The sequence below is a fragment of the Tasmannia lanceolata genome, unplaced genomic scaffold (genome assembly GCF_043159265.1).
Source record: "Tasmannia lanceolata isolate RefF3 unplaced genomic scaffold, GAP_Taslan_0.1 ptg000003l, whole genome shotgun sequence".
Classification (NCBI taxonomy): Eukaryota; Viridiplantae; Streptophyta; class Magnoliopsida; order Canellales; family Winteraceae; genus Tasmannia; species Tasmannia lanceolata.
In genome coordinates, this window is record NW_027518680.1 from 63,761,702 (window position 1) to 63,779,526 (window position 17,825).

At 38.0% G+C, this 17,825-nt stretch overlaps 1 protein-coding gene across 2 annotated transcripts in view; it reads left to right on the top strand.

The window, feature by feature from the left end:
* Nucleotides 1-17,825, top strand: part of HMA1 (heavy metal atpase 1) — a 50,806-nt gene that overhangs the window by 22,776 nt on the left and 10,205 nt on the right. For both annotated transcript variants that reach the window (XM_077369115.1, XM_077369120.1), the window contains exons 7-9: nt 1,847-2,088; nt 5,248-5,353; nt 15,503-15,667. In XM_077369115.1, the coding sequence (XP_077225230.1) occupies nt 1,847-2,088; nt 5,248-5,353; nt 15,503-15,667 (513 nt within the window). The remainder of the gene's footprint in view (nt 1-1,846; nt 2,089-5,247; nt 5,354-15,502; nt 15,668-17,825) is intronic.

A 17,825-nucleotide genomic window follows, 5' to 3' on the forward strand; every position in this document is an offset into this window, starting at 1 on the left:
AATACAAAATGAATGATCGTGAAACTTACCTTAATCTGCCATGACTGTGATCGATCAGGCTATGTCTTCTACTGCCTTTCTGGTCTGTCTGATCTCTCGTGGGGGAGATCTCTTTTGGTCAGGTTAGATGCCAGCAGAGACCAACCCCTTTATTTATAGAATAAGACTTCCTAGAGTTCCACCCACAATAAACTCTATTTGGCTTAATCTATTTAACAAACGGATGTAGTTGAATCAAGGGCTACTCTTTTCATCCATGTCTCAATAGGGATGAGATGCATTGATTACCCTTACACCCTTTACCGATCGCTTTGGAAACAAGTAATTCTAGTAATTTCATATTTAATCTCATTCTTCAATCTAGACTGTCGATCTTAGATCATTGATTGTCCACATAAGATCTTTCATTCTCCCACTTGGGCAAGCATTGAACATAAGACTAACCTTGATACGTATCTAGACTGGAAAACTTTTTGGCGAAACAAGATTAATGTGATAACATCTCACAAACAAGATCCTGTCTAACAAGATTCTAATAACAAACCATAGAGGTCAATACTCCATCAAACGGCGTGCGACCAAGTATGATCACAATCACCAGAAATCTCGTTCACAAATTATCGCCGACAAACATGGAACGTGCAGTATGGAAATAACGTACATTTATGTTATCCTTTTACTCTAAATAACATATTGGTCAACCTTTATGCTTCTTTTCTGAAGCCCTCATGTTACAATAACCGTCATGCTTAAGTGTAAACTTAAGGCTCTTTTGCATTTTACCTGAAGCCCTTGTCTGACTATTACCGTCAGGCTTAATTATGAAGCTTAAGGCTCTTATTTCAGAAATATTTCCACAATTATCGAATGATCATGCACATTCCTTAACTAATATCAGTATTTTTTTTTATTAAATCAAACTGGCTGTGCTCTAGGTAACTTTAAGAGTTGCTTGTGTACCCGGAAGTGGGATCAAGCGGCCTACACGTAGTTCTGATTATTCTTTACAATATCTCAACATCAACTTTTTAGTTAATGAAGCCAACAGCCTGAGAAAATGTCTTCCATAAACATGTGTTGATCTAGCTTAAATACAATTGATCCATTTTTTCCATTTAGGGTATGTCTGAATGTTGTCATCCTAGAACAAAGATAGCATTGGGTTCTGGAATGGTGCCATCATTGTAGCTGATTAAATCTTAGCTACTGAGGATTGCGAGGGTTTGGCTCCTCATAAAGGTGGATTGACTCATTCAATTTCATGGATTCTTGTGATGGGAGGAATGGTGACAGATATAAATGATGTTAGTTTGTTATCCATGCAGAGAAGGGAAAGGATGTGATGGGGAAATTCGAGATAGACGGGGAAAAATGTGGGAACTAGAGTTTGATGATTAGATAAGAAAGGTGGTTTTCCTTTGGTCTTTCTGGTACCATGAACAGAAAGGAACACGACTTGTCGTTAACCACCTTAAATGGTCTGAGATCATTGACTTGTCTACAAGGATGCAATTACAATTATTTGAGTGCTCTTAATTGTAGTTGGGGGATGCAAAGGAATTATTTCAGTGCTCTTAATTGTAATCGGAGAAAGTAAAGGAATACAATAATAATGGTATAGTATCGAAGCAACAAGTAAAATATAAATAAATAAGATTATCTATCCTATAAGCTTTTTCTTACAAATCAACTGAATAAATATTTTGATTATCCATTTTCCTTACCATTATTACTTTTTAGGTTGTATTGTTTTTACTTTTACTGTCAGTTCTCTTATCATGTGGTATTGTAACTACTATATTCTCTTCTTATTATGATATGTATTGTTTATTATTTGTGCTTTCAGGGAATACTTCTCAAAGGTGGGCATGTATTGGATGCTCTAGCATCCTGTCACACCATTGCATTTGATAAAACAGGGACATTGACCACAGGGGAGCTTATGTGCAAAGCAATTGAGCCCATTCATGGACATCGGGTTGTAACAAACAAATTGGAAGTTGCTCCTTGTTGTGTTCCTAACTGTGAGAAGGAAGCCCTTGCTGTAGCTGCTGCCATGGAAAAAGGTTCTACACACCCTATTGGCAGGTATGATAATCGCACTAGAGGTAGCTCTTAGTTACTATTTTTCTTTTCTTTTGATGAGTACAATGATTGAGGTTCTGCTTCATCTTTCTTGTGGTAGAAGGTACTGCAGTTGAGTTTCTATTTTGGAAATCTCTTTTGCCTGTTTGCTTTTTTGAACTCATAGGCTTTCAATATTATTTTTTTTGACAGAAAAAATATATTAAAGATAGAATAAAAGTACAGCAGCCCCCACTCTTGATGAAGCGGGGGAGAGAAAGTGAATATACAAAAAGAAAACAGCCCCTCAGGCTTTGTTCACTCGCGTTCCTGGGAGACCAAATCCTGGGAAAACACCCCCTTTTTTTCCCGGGAAAGCTAAAATTCGCATGTTCACTTGTTTTCACGAGAGTTTGAAGGAGCCTAGGTGGAAAATGTCACATTTGACATGGAAATTAGGAAAAATGATGTGGAAATGAGTCTTTTCTCACAAGTGTGAATTCCTTTTCCCTTTATTTTGGTGGGATTTGCTTTCCCAGGAAAACTAGTGAAAAAGGTGGGCAAGCAGTTTCTCGGGAAACCTTTTCTTGCACAGTTTCCTTGGATTTCTTTTCCTAATGCCACGTCAGATTCCCGCGAAACCTTTTCTTTTCCTTTCTCGGGAAAACAAGTGAACAGAGCCTCAGGGGGGAGGAAATCAAAGAACTAAAGACCTTCCCTAACGATTGCGGCCCTATCTAGCATATTTGCCTCTGAATTAGCCGACCTTCTGACATGGTGGAAGGATATGGTCAATCCCTCCACGAGATCCTAGATCCCGTCAAACCAATGCGCGAACCTCCATGGGATCGGATGACTGCCCTCCAAACACCTAATGACATTGAGGGAGTCACTCTCAACTATGACACTATCTAGAAAGTTCCACTCTAGACTGATCAAACCATGATGGATTGCTCTAACCTCCGCCTCTCTAGAGTCAGCTATCCCAAGAGGCCCTGAGAAGGCCCATGAAGTAGATCCATGTTCGTTTCTTATTATTTAGTCCCTCCTATTATTCACTCTATATCTTCTGCGTTCTTCCTCTTTAACTTCCACATTTTCTTTAATATCGTCTATGTTAAGACATGTTTATTATGTCCTAGTATACCCAACTCATCTATTTGCTTGTGTTGCAGCTCAAGTATGCATAGCTGTTCACAACAAATTTCACATGCATGAAAAAGATAATCACACACATAAAATGCATTGAGATCAAATTTTCCTCTTGTGAGAAGAGGTTTTATTAATTTTGGTATGGATCGTACACTTCCGGCTTTATTGGCCATTAATTACATTTCTTGAAGAAAGAAAATACATCTGATTATCCATCAAGAGATTCCCTATCTAAATACAACTTTTAATTAATTATCCTTCAGAAAGATCTGATTTTTGTTAGCAGATCCTTTCGGACCTTTCGGATGGAATTTCTTTGTACTGGGGACTTTCTTTACATTCTTGAACTTTCTTCATCTTCCCTGTGGGAGCCATCATCTTTATCATCCTTCTTTTGGAGGAGAAAGGTCTTTTCCCTTTAGGGAGTATCTGTGAAGGGATCCTAAAGGGACCTTTAGAGAGTCTCTGGAAAGTGATTCTAAAAAGATTTTCTTCTTTCTCTTGATGGAGAAAGGTCTTCTTCCTTTTGGGAAGAAATCGTCGTATTTTTCTTTTGGGGGAAACCGCCCGTCTTTATCATCTTTCTCCCGGAAGAGAAAGACCTTCTCTCTTTAGGGAGTCTCTGGGAAGAGATCCTAAAGAGACCTCTAGAAAGTCTCTAGAAGAGACTATAAAGGGATTTCATTCATCCTTCTTATGAAAGAGAAAGGGCTTCTTTCTTTTGGGAAAACTGTCGTCTTTATCTTTTGGGGGAAACCACCGTCTTTATCATCTTTCTCCCGGAAGAAAGGTCTTCTCCCTTTAGGGAGTCTCTGGGAAGAGATCCTAAATTGACCTTTAGAAAGTCCCTGGAAGAGACTCTAAAGGGATTTCTTCATCCTTCTCATGATAGCATTTCTAGCATCGAGACGATAAGGATTTTCTTGAAGCTTTTTCTGGAGGGTGGCGAGATTCTCCGGACCGTGCACAAGCGTGGATGGTGGCGGTTTTGAATCTTCTTGACCATTGATCTTGAATTGGGAGCATCTCGCTATCTTGTTTTCCTTTCTCCCAATTGGGTTCAGTTCGGCCGAACAAAAAAGAAAACGGAGAGAGAGAGAGAGAGAGAGAGAGAGAGAGAGAGAGAGAGAGAGAGAGAGAGAGAGAGAGAGAGACTGTCTTTTGTGGGGTACTCTTTAACGCAGAGAGAGACCCTAAAATTATTGGATAATAATCTTAAAACTAATGAAAGACAGGATAATATCAATTCTCTAGGCTTCAAACATCAAATGACAAATATCAATTATAAAAAATTGGTTAGTATGTTGCCCTCATTATAGTTGTGTCCCTCCTGAATGTTAGTAATTCCCTCAAGCACATGTACTTCACTTTACTGGTTCAAACTGGTTGAATTCGATTCGTTCGAACTCTTCCTTTGTATTCTTCCTTTTCTGAAGAGGGATTTTGAAGGCTTCTTCTAATGCACAAGGGAAATAAGGTCTTCCGAAAGGAAATCCTTCTTTCTTTTATAAATTAAAATGATTAGGATAAATTGCATAAATCATACAACTTACGATCGAATCGTAAGATTCAATCGGAAATTGTAAGATTCATACAAATTATGATTTAATCGCGGGATTCAAATTGTAATCCGTTATATTTGATTTGAATCATAAGATTTTGACCATAAATCGTAAGATTTTCAAAACAATGCCACTTGGTTTAGTGAAAAAAGAAGAAGAAAGTACTCCCTCTAATTGATGCATGAACTGTCATATTCCCTTATTCACATTACTCCTCTTATTTCATGTAGGTAATAAAATTTGGATTGTTAATTGGGAATACAGTACTTGTATTATTTTTATGTTTGTGCATATGAAGCCTTGATCAAGAAATTGTCATTTATGTTTTTTTATTCATATTTACTCTTATTTTTTTAATATAGTCTTTGTCATAGTATATACATTGCTCTTTTTAAAAATAGGGTTATCAATGTTTGTACTCATTGTGATACTATTTTCAAATTTATTATTTTGCTTGCAAGTATTGCAGGGCTGTTGTAGACCACAGTGTGGGGAAAGACTTACCATATGTTTCTATTGAAAGCTTTGAGAGTTTACCTGGTAGGGGCCTTTTTGCGACATTGACTGGTATCAAGGTATTGTAACCTCTATCATCAACGGGTTGACTTTTCATTTATATTGATTTTATTAATGCGAGCTTGCTTAAACTGTTAAAAAATTCATGTTGACTGAACTGCTTTGTTGTACCAAAAACGTTGGAAATTAGTTCCTTAAACCTCAAGAAATATGTGAAGCTTGCCTCATCAAACTGTACGATAAGCTCATGGCATAATCTTTTATGGAATGGTCTTTATGTTGTTTGATTCTCCTTTGGTTGACATACTACTAGCAATGTTTACCTGACCACATGCAATCCTCTTATCAAAATTGATGTGAACCATCGGCCCTGAAACCAAGTTTATGTGAACCATAGGCTCTGATACTAAATTAATGTGAATTCGTGACAGCCATGAGAAAGAGAGATAAAGGAAGTAGAGAATCAAGATCAAGAAAAGCGATCAAGATCAAGAAAAGGAAGACGATAGGGGTAGAAAAGAGAGAGGTTTATGAATCCAATATAAATCCAACCGGGGTGACAAAAGTGATGGGAGAAAAGAGAAGAAAAGATAAAGAAAGAGAGAAAGGTAAGAGAAAAGAAGAACGTGAAAGAAGAGTTTAGGGATAGAAAAATAACCTATTATGAAGAATCACACTTTAAAAGGCATTACATCCACACAAGTGGGAGAGAAATTCTAATTCTATATTCATTCCAGTTCATAGCATTCAAGAAAAGTATCATGAGGCCACGCACGTATATATATATATATATATATATATATATATATATATATATATCTGTGTGTGTGTGTGTGTGTGTGTGTGTGTGAGAGAGAGAGAGAGAGAGAGAGAGAGAGAGAGAGAGAGAGAGAGAGGAGTTTCTACACACTAGTGTAGATAAGTTATCTACACACTAGCTTAAAACACAGTGGGGGCCACATTGTTTGGGTGATCCAAAGCATTCATTTGATTTGCCCTCACATAGATAGGGTGTGCCCAAAAAATCAGCTCCATAGGATCATCCCAACCCTACGATTTGTGAAGGTGAAATGGACGTGTATAAACCTTTACAAATCTGTCTATTTTTTGCCTCCAAGGTTGGGATGATCCTATGGAGCTGTTTTTTTGGGCACACCCTATCTATGTGAGGGCCGATCAAATAAATGCTTTGGATCATCCAAACAATGTGGTCCCCACTGTATTTTAAGCTAGTGTGTAGATAACTTATCTACACTAGTGTGTAGAAACTCCTCTCTCTCTCTCTCTCTGTCTATCTATATATATATATATGAGAAAATGGTTCCTGCAAACGTGTGCAGGTAAGCTTAACTGCACACGTTTGCAAAAACAGGGTGGGGGCTCACATTTTTTGGGGTCCAGAGCATTCATTTGGAAGGCCCTTCCATGGATAGGGTGTGGCCCAAAAATCAGCCCCATTGGATCATCCTAACCCTGCCATTTGTGGAGGGGAAAAATGAGCAGAAACATTGACACATAGTGTCTGTCCATTCCCCCCCCCCCCCCCCACCTTTGATCGGGTTAGGACAATCCAATGGGGCTGATTTTTGGGCCACACCTTATCCATGGAAGGGCCTTCCAAATGAATGGTTTTGATCCCCTCACACGTTTGCAGGAACCATTTCCTATATATATATATATATATATATATATATATATATATATAGAGAGAGAGAGAGAGAGAGAGAGAGAGAGAGAGAGAGAGAGAGAGAGAGAGTTGCTGCGCTCGAGTGCAGCTAAGATTAGCAGCGCTCGAGCACAGAAACAGGGTGGGGCCACATTTTGGGTGGGATCCAAAGCATTCATTTGATGGGCCCTTTCATGGGTAGGGTGTCCACCAAAATCAGCTCCATTGGATCACCTTAGGGTGTCCATTTGTGGGGCCAAAAATGGACAGATTTGTGGACAAACAGTATCTGTCCATTTTTGGCCCCACAACTGGATACCCATTGGTGATCCAATGGAGCTGATTTTTGGTAGGCCCCCCATCCATGATGAGGCCTTCCAAATGAATGGTTAGGATCACCCCCCAATGGCCCCACCCCCCTGTTTCTGTGCTCGAGCGCAGCAACCCTTTTCTCATATATATAGGAACCATTCCTGCACTCGAGCGCAGATAAACTTATCTGTGCTTGAGTGCAGGAAACATGGTGGGCCCACATTTTTTGGGTGATCCTAAGCATTCATTTGAAAGGCCCCATCATGGATGGGGTGTGTACCAAAAATCAACTCCATTGGATCATCTTAGGGTGTCCATTTGTGGGGTGAAAAAATGGGCAGATTTGTGGACAAACAATATCTGTCCATTTTCTCACCCACAAATGGACACCCTAAGATGATCCAATGGAGTTGAGTTTTGGTACACACCCGCCTTTCAAATGAATGCTTAGGATCACCCAAAAAATATGGGCCCATCATTGTTTCCTGCACTCGCGCAGATAAGCTATCTGAGCTCGAGTGCAGGAACTGTTTACTATATATATATAAGGAAAGTGTTCCCGAGCTCGAGCTCAAAAACACATGTGGTCCCACATTTTTGGGGCATCCAGAGCATTCATTTGGAAGGCCCTTCCATGGATAGGGTGTGTACCTATGTTGCATGGATTCGGATTTGCGTGTCGGGATCCGACACGGATTCGAGGTCTTGGATTCGGCAAGCCCCCAAAAGTAGGATTCAGATTCGGTAATTTTTAAATAAAATAAAATTTTCAAAATAAAAAATTTAAATGTGTATATATCTATGCATGTATGTATATGCATATGCGTACATAGTTGTCGAACTCGTCCCGGGTCGAGTCAAGTGGTTTTCGAGTCAACTCGTATGGTCGACTCGCAGGTGCTCAAGACTCATACGAGTCATGTTTTGACTCGGATGAGTCACACCAACTCGACTCGAAAACACATAACTCGTACGAGTCTTATTTTAAGTCGTAACACTTATGTTTAAATAGGGGGGCTGTACCAATTAACTAAAGGGGGTGTGAATATATCAATATATACGTATTTACCTATTCCCGTAATAGAAAACCTAAAAAGTTAGGGTTTTTTACTTCGGGAAAGTGAAACGGAGAAACCCTCCATCCTCGACGGCTCGACAGTTGATTTTTGCACAAAGAGAGGGGTCTACCAACATAAAAAAACAAGAGGAAGAAGAAGACGACTGATTTGCTTGATTAAGGTTAGTTTTTTGCAGTTTTTTTCTTTTCTTTTTTCTTATTCTCATGTCTTCTTCTCTCATCCTCCAAAATCTGCAAGAAGAAGAAGAAGAAGACGACTTTTTGGCTTTTGCAGATGAGAACATCCACACGGTTGATTTTGTCTTATCCATTTAATTCATCAAAGGTGGTTGTTCTCACATGCAAAAGCCAGCTGAGAAATGGCTTTCCACGAAGGCCCAATTTATCAAAGGTGGCTGTTCTCAGTGAGGCCCTGTTTTTTTGAGATTGTGTTGTGACAATCGATTGAGAGCCCTAAACTGATTACCGGTCTCAAAATTACGTTTAATTTTGAGTCAAATAATCTGTTTGGGGCTCAAAATTAATTTTTTTGAGTACAATAATTTGTTTTGAGCTCAAAATTAGATTTAATTTTGACTCCAAAAATCTGATTGGGGCTCAAAGTTAATCTGTTTGATTCCAATAATTTATTCGGGGCACAACCTATTGTTGTTTGGACTTAAAATCCAGAATTCCAGATTGTAAGCCTCAAATTTCTGCATTTGTCGGAAACTCTTACGAGTCACGAGTCGAGTCGAGTCACGAGTCAGAAAATTAAGAAAACGAGTCACGAGTCGACAACTATGTATGCGTATATATTCATGAAAAAATTGAGGGAGAGGGTTGTTGCGAGTTTTGCATTAAGAAAGTCGAAGGAGGAAGGGGATCGATGTTCGAGGGTCGAGGTACTAAGGGTTTTAGGAAAAGAGTGGGTTGTGCTTTCATAATAATAAAAAAAGTTAAGAAAACACATTTAAAGGGAAAATATACATGATTCACATTTTAAAAGAGACAACGTTGAATCAGATTCGCCCGAAAAAAAAAACAGGATTCGTGCGGAAAAGAGACAACGATGAATCGGATTCGCCTGAAAAAAAACAGGATTCGTGCGGGACATGGCTACGATAAGAATCTGGGTGTGTCCCCTGTGAATCCATGTCCGATTCGCATGTGGAGACGTGTCGACTCGGATTCGGCATAGGGGGCAAAGAATCCATGCAACATAGATGTGTACAAAAAATCAGATCAATAGGATCATCCTCACCCAATCAAGGTGGAGGGGAAAATGGACAGACACTGTGTGTCCATGTTTCTTCCCATTTTTTCCCTCCACAAATGACAAGGTTAGGATGATCCTATAGGGCTGATTTTTGGTATACACCCTATCCATGGAAGGGCCTTCCATATATATATATATATATATGTATATGAGAAAAGCGTTCCTGCGCAGCTGCGCAGGGAGCTTCCCTGCGCTTAAGTGGTTTAAAAAGCCTCCCATTGGTTTGTATAGCGGGTCCACCTTTGCGGGGCCCACAAAAAGTGACCAATGGAAGGCTTTATAAGCCACTTAAGCGCAGGGAGCTCCCTGCGCAGCTGTGCAGGAACACTTTATATATATATATATATATATATATATATATATATATATATATATATATATATATATATATATATATAGAGAGAGAGAGAGAGAGAGAGAGAGAGAGCGAGAAATATATATATATATATATATATAGAGAGAGAGAGAGAGAGAGAGAGAGAGAGAGCGAGAATGGTTCCTACACACTTGTGTAGATAAGTTATCTACACACTAGCTTAAAATACAGTGGGGCCCACATTGTTTGGGTGATCCAAACCATTCATTTGAAAGGCCCTCACATAGATAGGGTGCCCACAAAAAATCAGATCCATAGGATCATCCTAACCATTCGAACTGTGGGGGCAAAGAATGGACTAATTTGTGAAGGTTTATACACGTCCATTTTACCTTCATAAATCGTAGGGTTGGGATGATCCTATGGTTCTGATTTTTTGTGGACACCCTATCTATGTGAGGTCCTTTCAAATGAATGGTTTAGATCACCCAAACAATGTGGCCCCTACTGTATTTTAAGCTAGTGCGTAGATAACTTATCTACACAAGTGTGTAGGAACCGTTCTATCATATATATATATATATATATATATATATATATATATATATATATATAGATGAGGAAAGTGTTCCTGAGCTCGAGCTCAGAAACAGGTGTGGGCCACATTGTTGGGGGATCCAAAGCATTCATTTGGAAGCCCCTATCATGGATAGGGTGTCCACAAAAAATCAGGTTCATAGGATCATCCTAACCCTTCTATTGTGGAGGGAAAAATGGGCAGATTTTTGGAGAAATAGTATCTGTCCATTTTTCCCTCCACAAATGGAAGGGTTAGGATGATCCTATGGACCTGATTTTTTGGTACACACCCTATCCATGATAGAGCCTTTTACATGAATGCTTTGGATCCCCCCAAAAAACATGGGCCCACATGAGTTTTTGACGCTAGAGCTCAGATAAGCTATCTGAGCTCTAGCTCAGAAACATTATTCTAATATATATATATATATATATATATATATATATATATATATATATGGAGGAAACTATTGGTGAGCTTAAGCGCACCAAACTTATGGTGCGCTTAAGCTCCCCAATCACATGGGTCCCACTTGTTCTGTGGTGATCCAAACCATTCATTTGCAAGGCCTTATGATAGATAGGGGGTGTACCAAAAATCAGCTCCATAGGATCATCCTAACCCCTCCATTTGTGGAGGACAAAAAATGGGCAGATTTGTGTCTGTCCATTTTTGTCCTTCACAAATGGAGGGGTTAGGATGATCCTATGGAGCTGATTTTTGGTACACCCCCCATCTATGTAAGGGACTTTCAAATGAATGCTTTGGATCATCCTAACAAAGTGGGCCCCCATGTGATTGGGCGCTTAAGCTCACCATAAGTTTGGTGAGCTTAAGCGCACCAACAGTTTCCTCATATATATATATATATATATATATATATATAGAGAGAGAGAGAGAGAGAGAGAGAGAGAGAGCTAGAAAATTCTAAAGCCCTAGACAAAAACCTAATATTTTTTGGACCAGAATACCCTCTAATGACTTAAAGACTCTCCACTTATAATTTTCGTAATACATGTGGAGCCTATTTAAAACACCCATAACTCGTAGCACATAAGTGATTTTGATGGGAAAGAAAATTCTAAAGTCCTAAACAAAAACCTAATATTTTTTGGACCAGAATACCCTCTAATGACTTAAAGACTCCCCACTTAAAATTTTCGTAATACATGTGGAGCCTATTTAAAACACCCATAACTCATAGCACATAAGTGATTTTGATGAGAAAAGACGCTACTTCCCCCCTAGGCCCTATCACTTAAAAGGACTTAAAAAAACAACCTAAAAGACACTTAAAATTAGAATATGACCCTAGGATGGTCCCCATAAAAAATAAAGGTTTTAGATTTTTTTTATGACTATCAGCTAGAAAAAAAAACACTATGTATTAGTATGAATTGATACACATGGGTTTCTTCTTTTTTCACAAAATCCATATTGAAAGTGATTATAAGTGTTGCTTGGATTCGGATTCGCGTGTCGGGATCCGATACGGATTTGAGGTGTCGGATTCGGCAAACCCCCAAAAGTAGGATTCGGATTCAGTAATTTTAAATAGAATAAAAATTTCAAAATTATATATATATATATATATATATATGAGGAATAAGATTGTGCGGTCGACCGCACCAAGCTTAGGTGCGGTCAAGGGCCCCAAACTCATGTGGGCCCACTTTGTTAGGATGATCCAAAGCATTCATTTGAAAGGCCCTTACATAGATGGGGTATGTACAAAAAATCAGCTCCATAGGATCATCCTAACCCATCCATTTGTGGAGGTCAAAATGGACAGACACTGTTTACCACAAATTTGCCCATTTTTGCCCTCCACTTTTGGAGGGGTTAGGATGATCCAATGGAGCTGATTTTTTGTACACACTCTATCTATGATGGGGCCTTGCAAGTGAATGGTTTTGATCAACACAAAAAATGTGGGACCCATGTGTTTGGGCCCTCGACTGCACCTAAGCTTAGGTGCGCTCGACCGCACACTCCTTTTCCTCTATATATATATATATATATATATATATATATATATAGAGAGAGAGAGAGAGAGAGAGAGAGAGAGAGAGAATAGAGTTCCTAAGGTGTCACCTCATATAGCTTATATGAGGTGGCGCTCACAAAGCATAAGGGGCCCACATTTTTGTGGTGATCCAAGCCACTCATTTGAAAGGCCCTTAGATGGATATGGTGCCTACAAAAAATCAGGTCTATAGGATCATCCTAACCCTTCCATTTATGGAGGTTAAAAATGGGCAAATTTATGGAGGTTTATACCCATCCATTTCAATCTCCACAAATGGAAGGGTTAGGATGATCCTATGAAGTTCATTTTTTGGGCACACCCTATCTATGTGAGGACCTATCAAATGAATGCTTTGGATCATCCAAACAAAGTAGGCCCCTTATGTTTTTAAGCGCCACCTCATATAAGCTATATGAGGTGACACCTTAGGAACTCTATTCTCATATATATATATATATATATATATATATATATATATATATATATGAGAGAACATTTCCTACACACTTGTGTAGGTAAGTTACCTACACACTACCTTAAAATACAGTGGGGGCCCACATTGTTTGGGTGATCCAAACAATTCATTTGAATGGTCCTCACATAGATAGGGTGTCCACAAAAAATCAGATCCATAGGATCATCCTAACCATTCAAACTATGGAGGCAAAAAATGGACTAATTTGTGAAGGTTTATACACGTCCATTTTACCTCCACAAATCGTAGGGTTGGGATGATCCTATGGATCTGATTTTTTGTGGACACCCTATCTATGTGAGGACCATTCAAATGAATTGTTTGGATCACCCAAACAATGTGGGCCCCCACTGTATTTTAAGGTAGTGTGTAGGTAACTTACCTACACAAGTGTGTAGGAAATGTTCTCTCTCTCTCTCTCTCTCTCTCTATATATATATATATATATATATATATATATATATCTATTCATGGAAAATTTGAGCGTAGAGGGTTGAGTCGAGTTTTGTATTAAGAGAGTCGAAGGCGGAGGGGGTCTATATTCAAGGGTCAAGGCTCTAGGGTTTTTATTAAAAGAGTACAGGTTGTGCTTTCATATTAAAAAAGTTATGAAGAAAACAAGTTTAAATGGAAAATATACATGATTCGCATTTTAAAAGAGACAACGATGAATCGGATTTGCCCAAAAAAAAAGAAGAAGATTCGGGTTGAACACGACTACAACAAGAATCTGGATGTGTCCCATGGGAATCCATATCCGATTCGTATGTGGAGACTAGTCAACACGGATTCGGCATAGGGGGACAAAGAATCCATGCAACATAGTGATTATTACATTTCCACCACAGATTTTCCTCCGTAGTTGTAATTTTAATGACTTTTGTCACATTTTCTTAAATAATTATCTATGCTTTGATAATTCTTATATAATATATAATTTTCATAGTGTGTTGACCCTATCAAATCTGTGACGGTGTTAGTTCTTCTTTTGTCTGTCCATTTTCTTGTCTTTTAAGTCCCAAGTCCCAAGTCCGTATCATGATATAATTTTGATAACTCTATATTACCTTCTGCTACTAGAGCTAGAAGTCTAGGAACCAAGCCAATGAATAACGTAACTTCGTTGTGGCTGCATTCCTCTTTTGTTCCTTTTGCTTTCTCTCCCCCTTTTCCCTTCTACATGCGTCTGTTTGAGGTGATTTTTATTAAAAATAGGATTATGTACACCCCACATACGCTATTTAGTTCCCCTTGCCCTTCATTAAGCTTATTGTAGGCTTTTTTTCATATTGTATAAATTAACTTAAACTAAAACCTAATACTAATGAGAATATATTTACTTTCTCTTCCACGACTTCTCTCCCTCTTCATCTCTCTTCTCTTCAACTAGTTGTGAGATACAGTATCCGAGCCAACAAGATCTGAGTCAAAGGTTTTTCGTTTCTGCTAATAGGTATTTCTTTATACTATCACCTTGTCTCTTTTATTCAAACCCTAGCTCTATTTTTCTTATATCTTTTCCTCTTGAAAGACCCTCACTTCTTTTCCTTTTACAAATCTGTTTCTATCTTGCTTAATCACTTTTCTTCTCTAAATCCTCGTTCTTTCATTTGGAACTATCCAAAAATAAAATAAAAATTCAGAACTTATTCATTTCCCTTCATACACCTTCACTCCAATAGTCAAAGCAACATTGGTAGGAACCATCATGGGATTAACAAATTCTTTTGGTTGGAAGTTCATCAAATGGATGTAAAAACTACTTCTATGCGCGATAGTCTGGATAAAGTACATACGAAACATCCTGAAGGCTTTGAAGTAGCCAACAAAGAAGATTTATGTCTGCAGACTCAAAATGGCTAACTGTGGACTAAAACAGTCTACATGGGCATGGTTCAATAGGATAAATCAAACTATTGCAACACGAGGCTACAAAAGAAGTGTGTCAGATAACTCACTATTCTCCGACACACATCGGTGGGTATGACTCTAGCGGTCTGGCCTTGGTATATGTTGATGGTATCATAGTCATTTGGAGTGAGCTCAAATATGCTCTAAAAGAAAATTTTGATGGAAAAGACCATGGAGAACTGAATTTAGGTGTAAAAATAAAAAGAACCAAGGAAATAGTGTTTCTAATGCAAAAGAAATATGTTTTTCCTCAATAAATTTCAGATGTTGAATTGCAGTCTACAACACGAAGGTGAGTGGAAAAGAAGGCTGCAAAGTCAAACATCTTTAGTGACCATTTTCTATATTCTCTTCTTTTAATGAGTCACTTGTTCAAAAAATAAATAAATAAACACAAACGTACACGCATAAATCTTGGTCAAACAAAAGTCTTACATCAACAAAAAAATGAAAGTGGAATATTAAAATTGAGTGAAAGATGAAAAGTATAAAAAGTAGAAACAATATTGTAGATATGTCTTGGTATTAGTTTTAGATGAAGCCGTTGTGTTTGTAATGTGTTTGTATTTCAACTTTGTTATAGTCAGGAATTAAAGACGTTGAACTGTGGAAGGCATCACTTGGTTCTGTAGACTACATTGCCTCACAATGTAAATCTGAGGCTGAGTCAAATAAAATAAAGGAATCTGTGAACGCATCTGCACATGGCATAGACTTTGTTCATGCTGCTCTCTCTGTCAATAGAAAGGTTAGTCATCTCCTTGAACTACATTCTTAATTTAATCTCTTTTTTTTCCTGTATGCATTTAAAATAGTTTTGCTACTATCTCAACTACTTTTGTTTCTTCATTTCTAAATGTTAACTATGAGACTGCAGTTATATATTTATAATTATTATCCAGAGCTTCCTCAATTGCACAAATATGTTAGGAGAGATATCACTTCTATTCCATTTCCTAGCTAGTGGACATGCATGGCAAGGCTCCTTTGTTGCCAAGATCGAATATCATTGTAATACACTGCGTGATTATCTTTCAGGATACTGAACAACTCTGCCACCGTAGTTAAACGGAACCATTGACAAATGCCTTGTAATCTCGACAGGTCCGATTCGCTCAAGCAGTTTTTTAAATTGGAGTTACTATAATTTTTAAGAAATCAGAAAAGCTTTGTATAGACAGTGTTTCAAATTGGAATTCTTTTGAGTACTCGGTTGACTCGGTCATAACTTGGGAGAGTCAAAAGAGTTTTTATTGACTTTGTAAGGCAATGCACAAAATGCGGCCAAGGCAAAAGGACCATAGTGCAACTCCAAGTGGTAATTGTGAGCCTTCTGCAAGATAGATTTTTTGAGACAATAAGAAAAAAATTTATTAAGAAGAAGAACAATTAGTGGGGGCAGAGATTTCCCCACCAACAGAAAATCCATATAGCAAGCAAATCTGCTTCATCGTTGGATGTTCTAGGAACAAGCAAGAAACTTAGCCTTTTCCAATAGCCCAAATTTGGTTGGGCATTCCATCTTTGCCCATGAAATCATGTTAGATGATATTCCCTCAAATCTTGGACCACGCCCAAGCCTCTCACCCAAAATCTGTAGACTGGTGAGGAGAGCATGAACTTACGCCTCATTAGAGCAATGATACCTAGATACGAATACAGATATGGACACGGATATGGGAATGGAGATATGAATCAACATTTTCCGAAATATAGGACACGAATATGGATACAGGTGTTCCATACCATAAAATAAGACACAAGACACGGATAAATAAATACCATAAAGCTACTAGATTTAAGGTAGAAGAACTAAAAATAAATTGAAAGTAGCATTAATAATACTTTCATGCTCAAAATTATAATTGTAAATATGTGACACTAACTAGCAAAAGTTACTTCGAAGAGAATAAATTATGTTTAAAACACTGTAGTTATTATGACCAACAGAAGTATCCATGTCTCCGAGTACGAGTATCAGTATTGTATCGTGTCAGACAAGATACATTGGGTCTACACAAGTATCTGGGTATCATATGGAGTCAGTTCTTCTAATATGCCTGAAGAGAGAAAGCATAATCTTCCTCTAGAGTTACAGAAAACGCCACCCACCCTGGCTTGACCCGGATTCTCAATCTCTTGACAAAATGGCGCTTCAGCCCATCAGCCTATCAAACCAAATGCCTGCTCCTTTCAACTAATAAACCAGGCACACATTAGCAGGGATGTGTATTGTGAGTTTGTAGCAATTACTGACGTGTACTTGGGGGTTCCACGGGTGTCCCAGCATATCTATATCTTCTGCAAGACATTAATCTCTGTTGATATTATTGCTCGAGGCTCAAATTAAAAGGGAAACATATGATAACTTTACCTACATGCAACTTTTAGTTGGAACATAGAATAGCCAGTCCATACTATAGGACAGAAGAAAGTTAACCACAGATAGGTTACATTTTTGTGCCGCAATACTATTTTCTTAATAATATATACTTTTGGTAATTAAATATGATTGGTATCTGTATGAAGTTTTTATTGTTCACGACCAAAAAAACATTCAATTGGATGCTAAGTTGTAAATTTCATTTCCAAAACGTTTGGTACCGATCTGTCACTCATAATTTCATTCTGTTTCGTCCGAAACACCCATTTTTTGGGAAAAAATACAGTTTCATAACGACTATTTTTTTTTGCTTTTTACTATTTTACCCTTATTTTTTAGCCGCTTTTGACTGTTTTATAGACGCTGAAGGGTATTTTCTGTCTTTTTCCCTACCCAAACATGAGAAATCTTATATAAAGTATAAACCCATTAATTTTCTCTTCACAACCCATCTAAACTCGATATAAAGTATAAACACATCTAAACCCTATTAGTTCTTTCTTTTATTAATATATTGGAATAA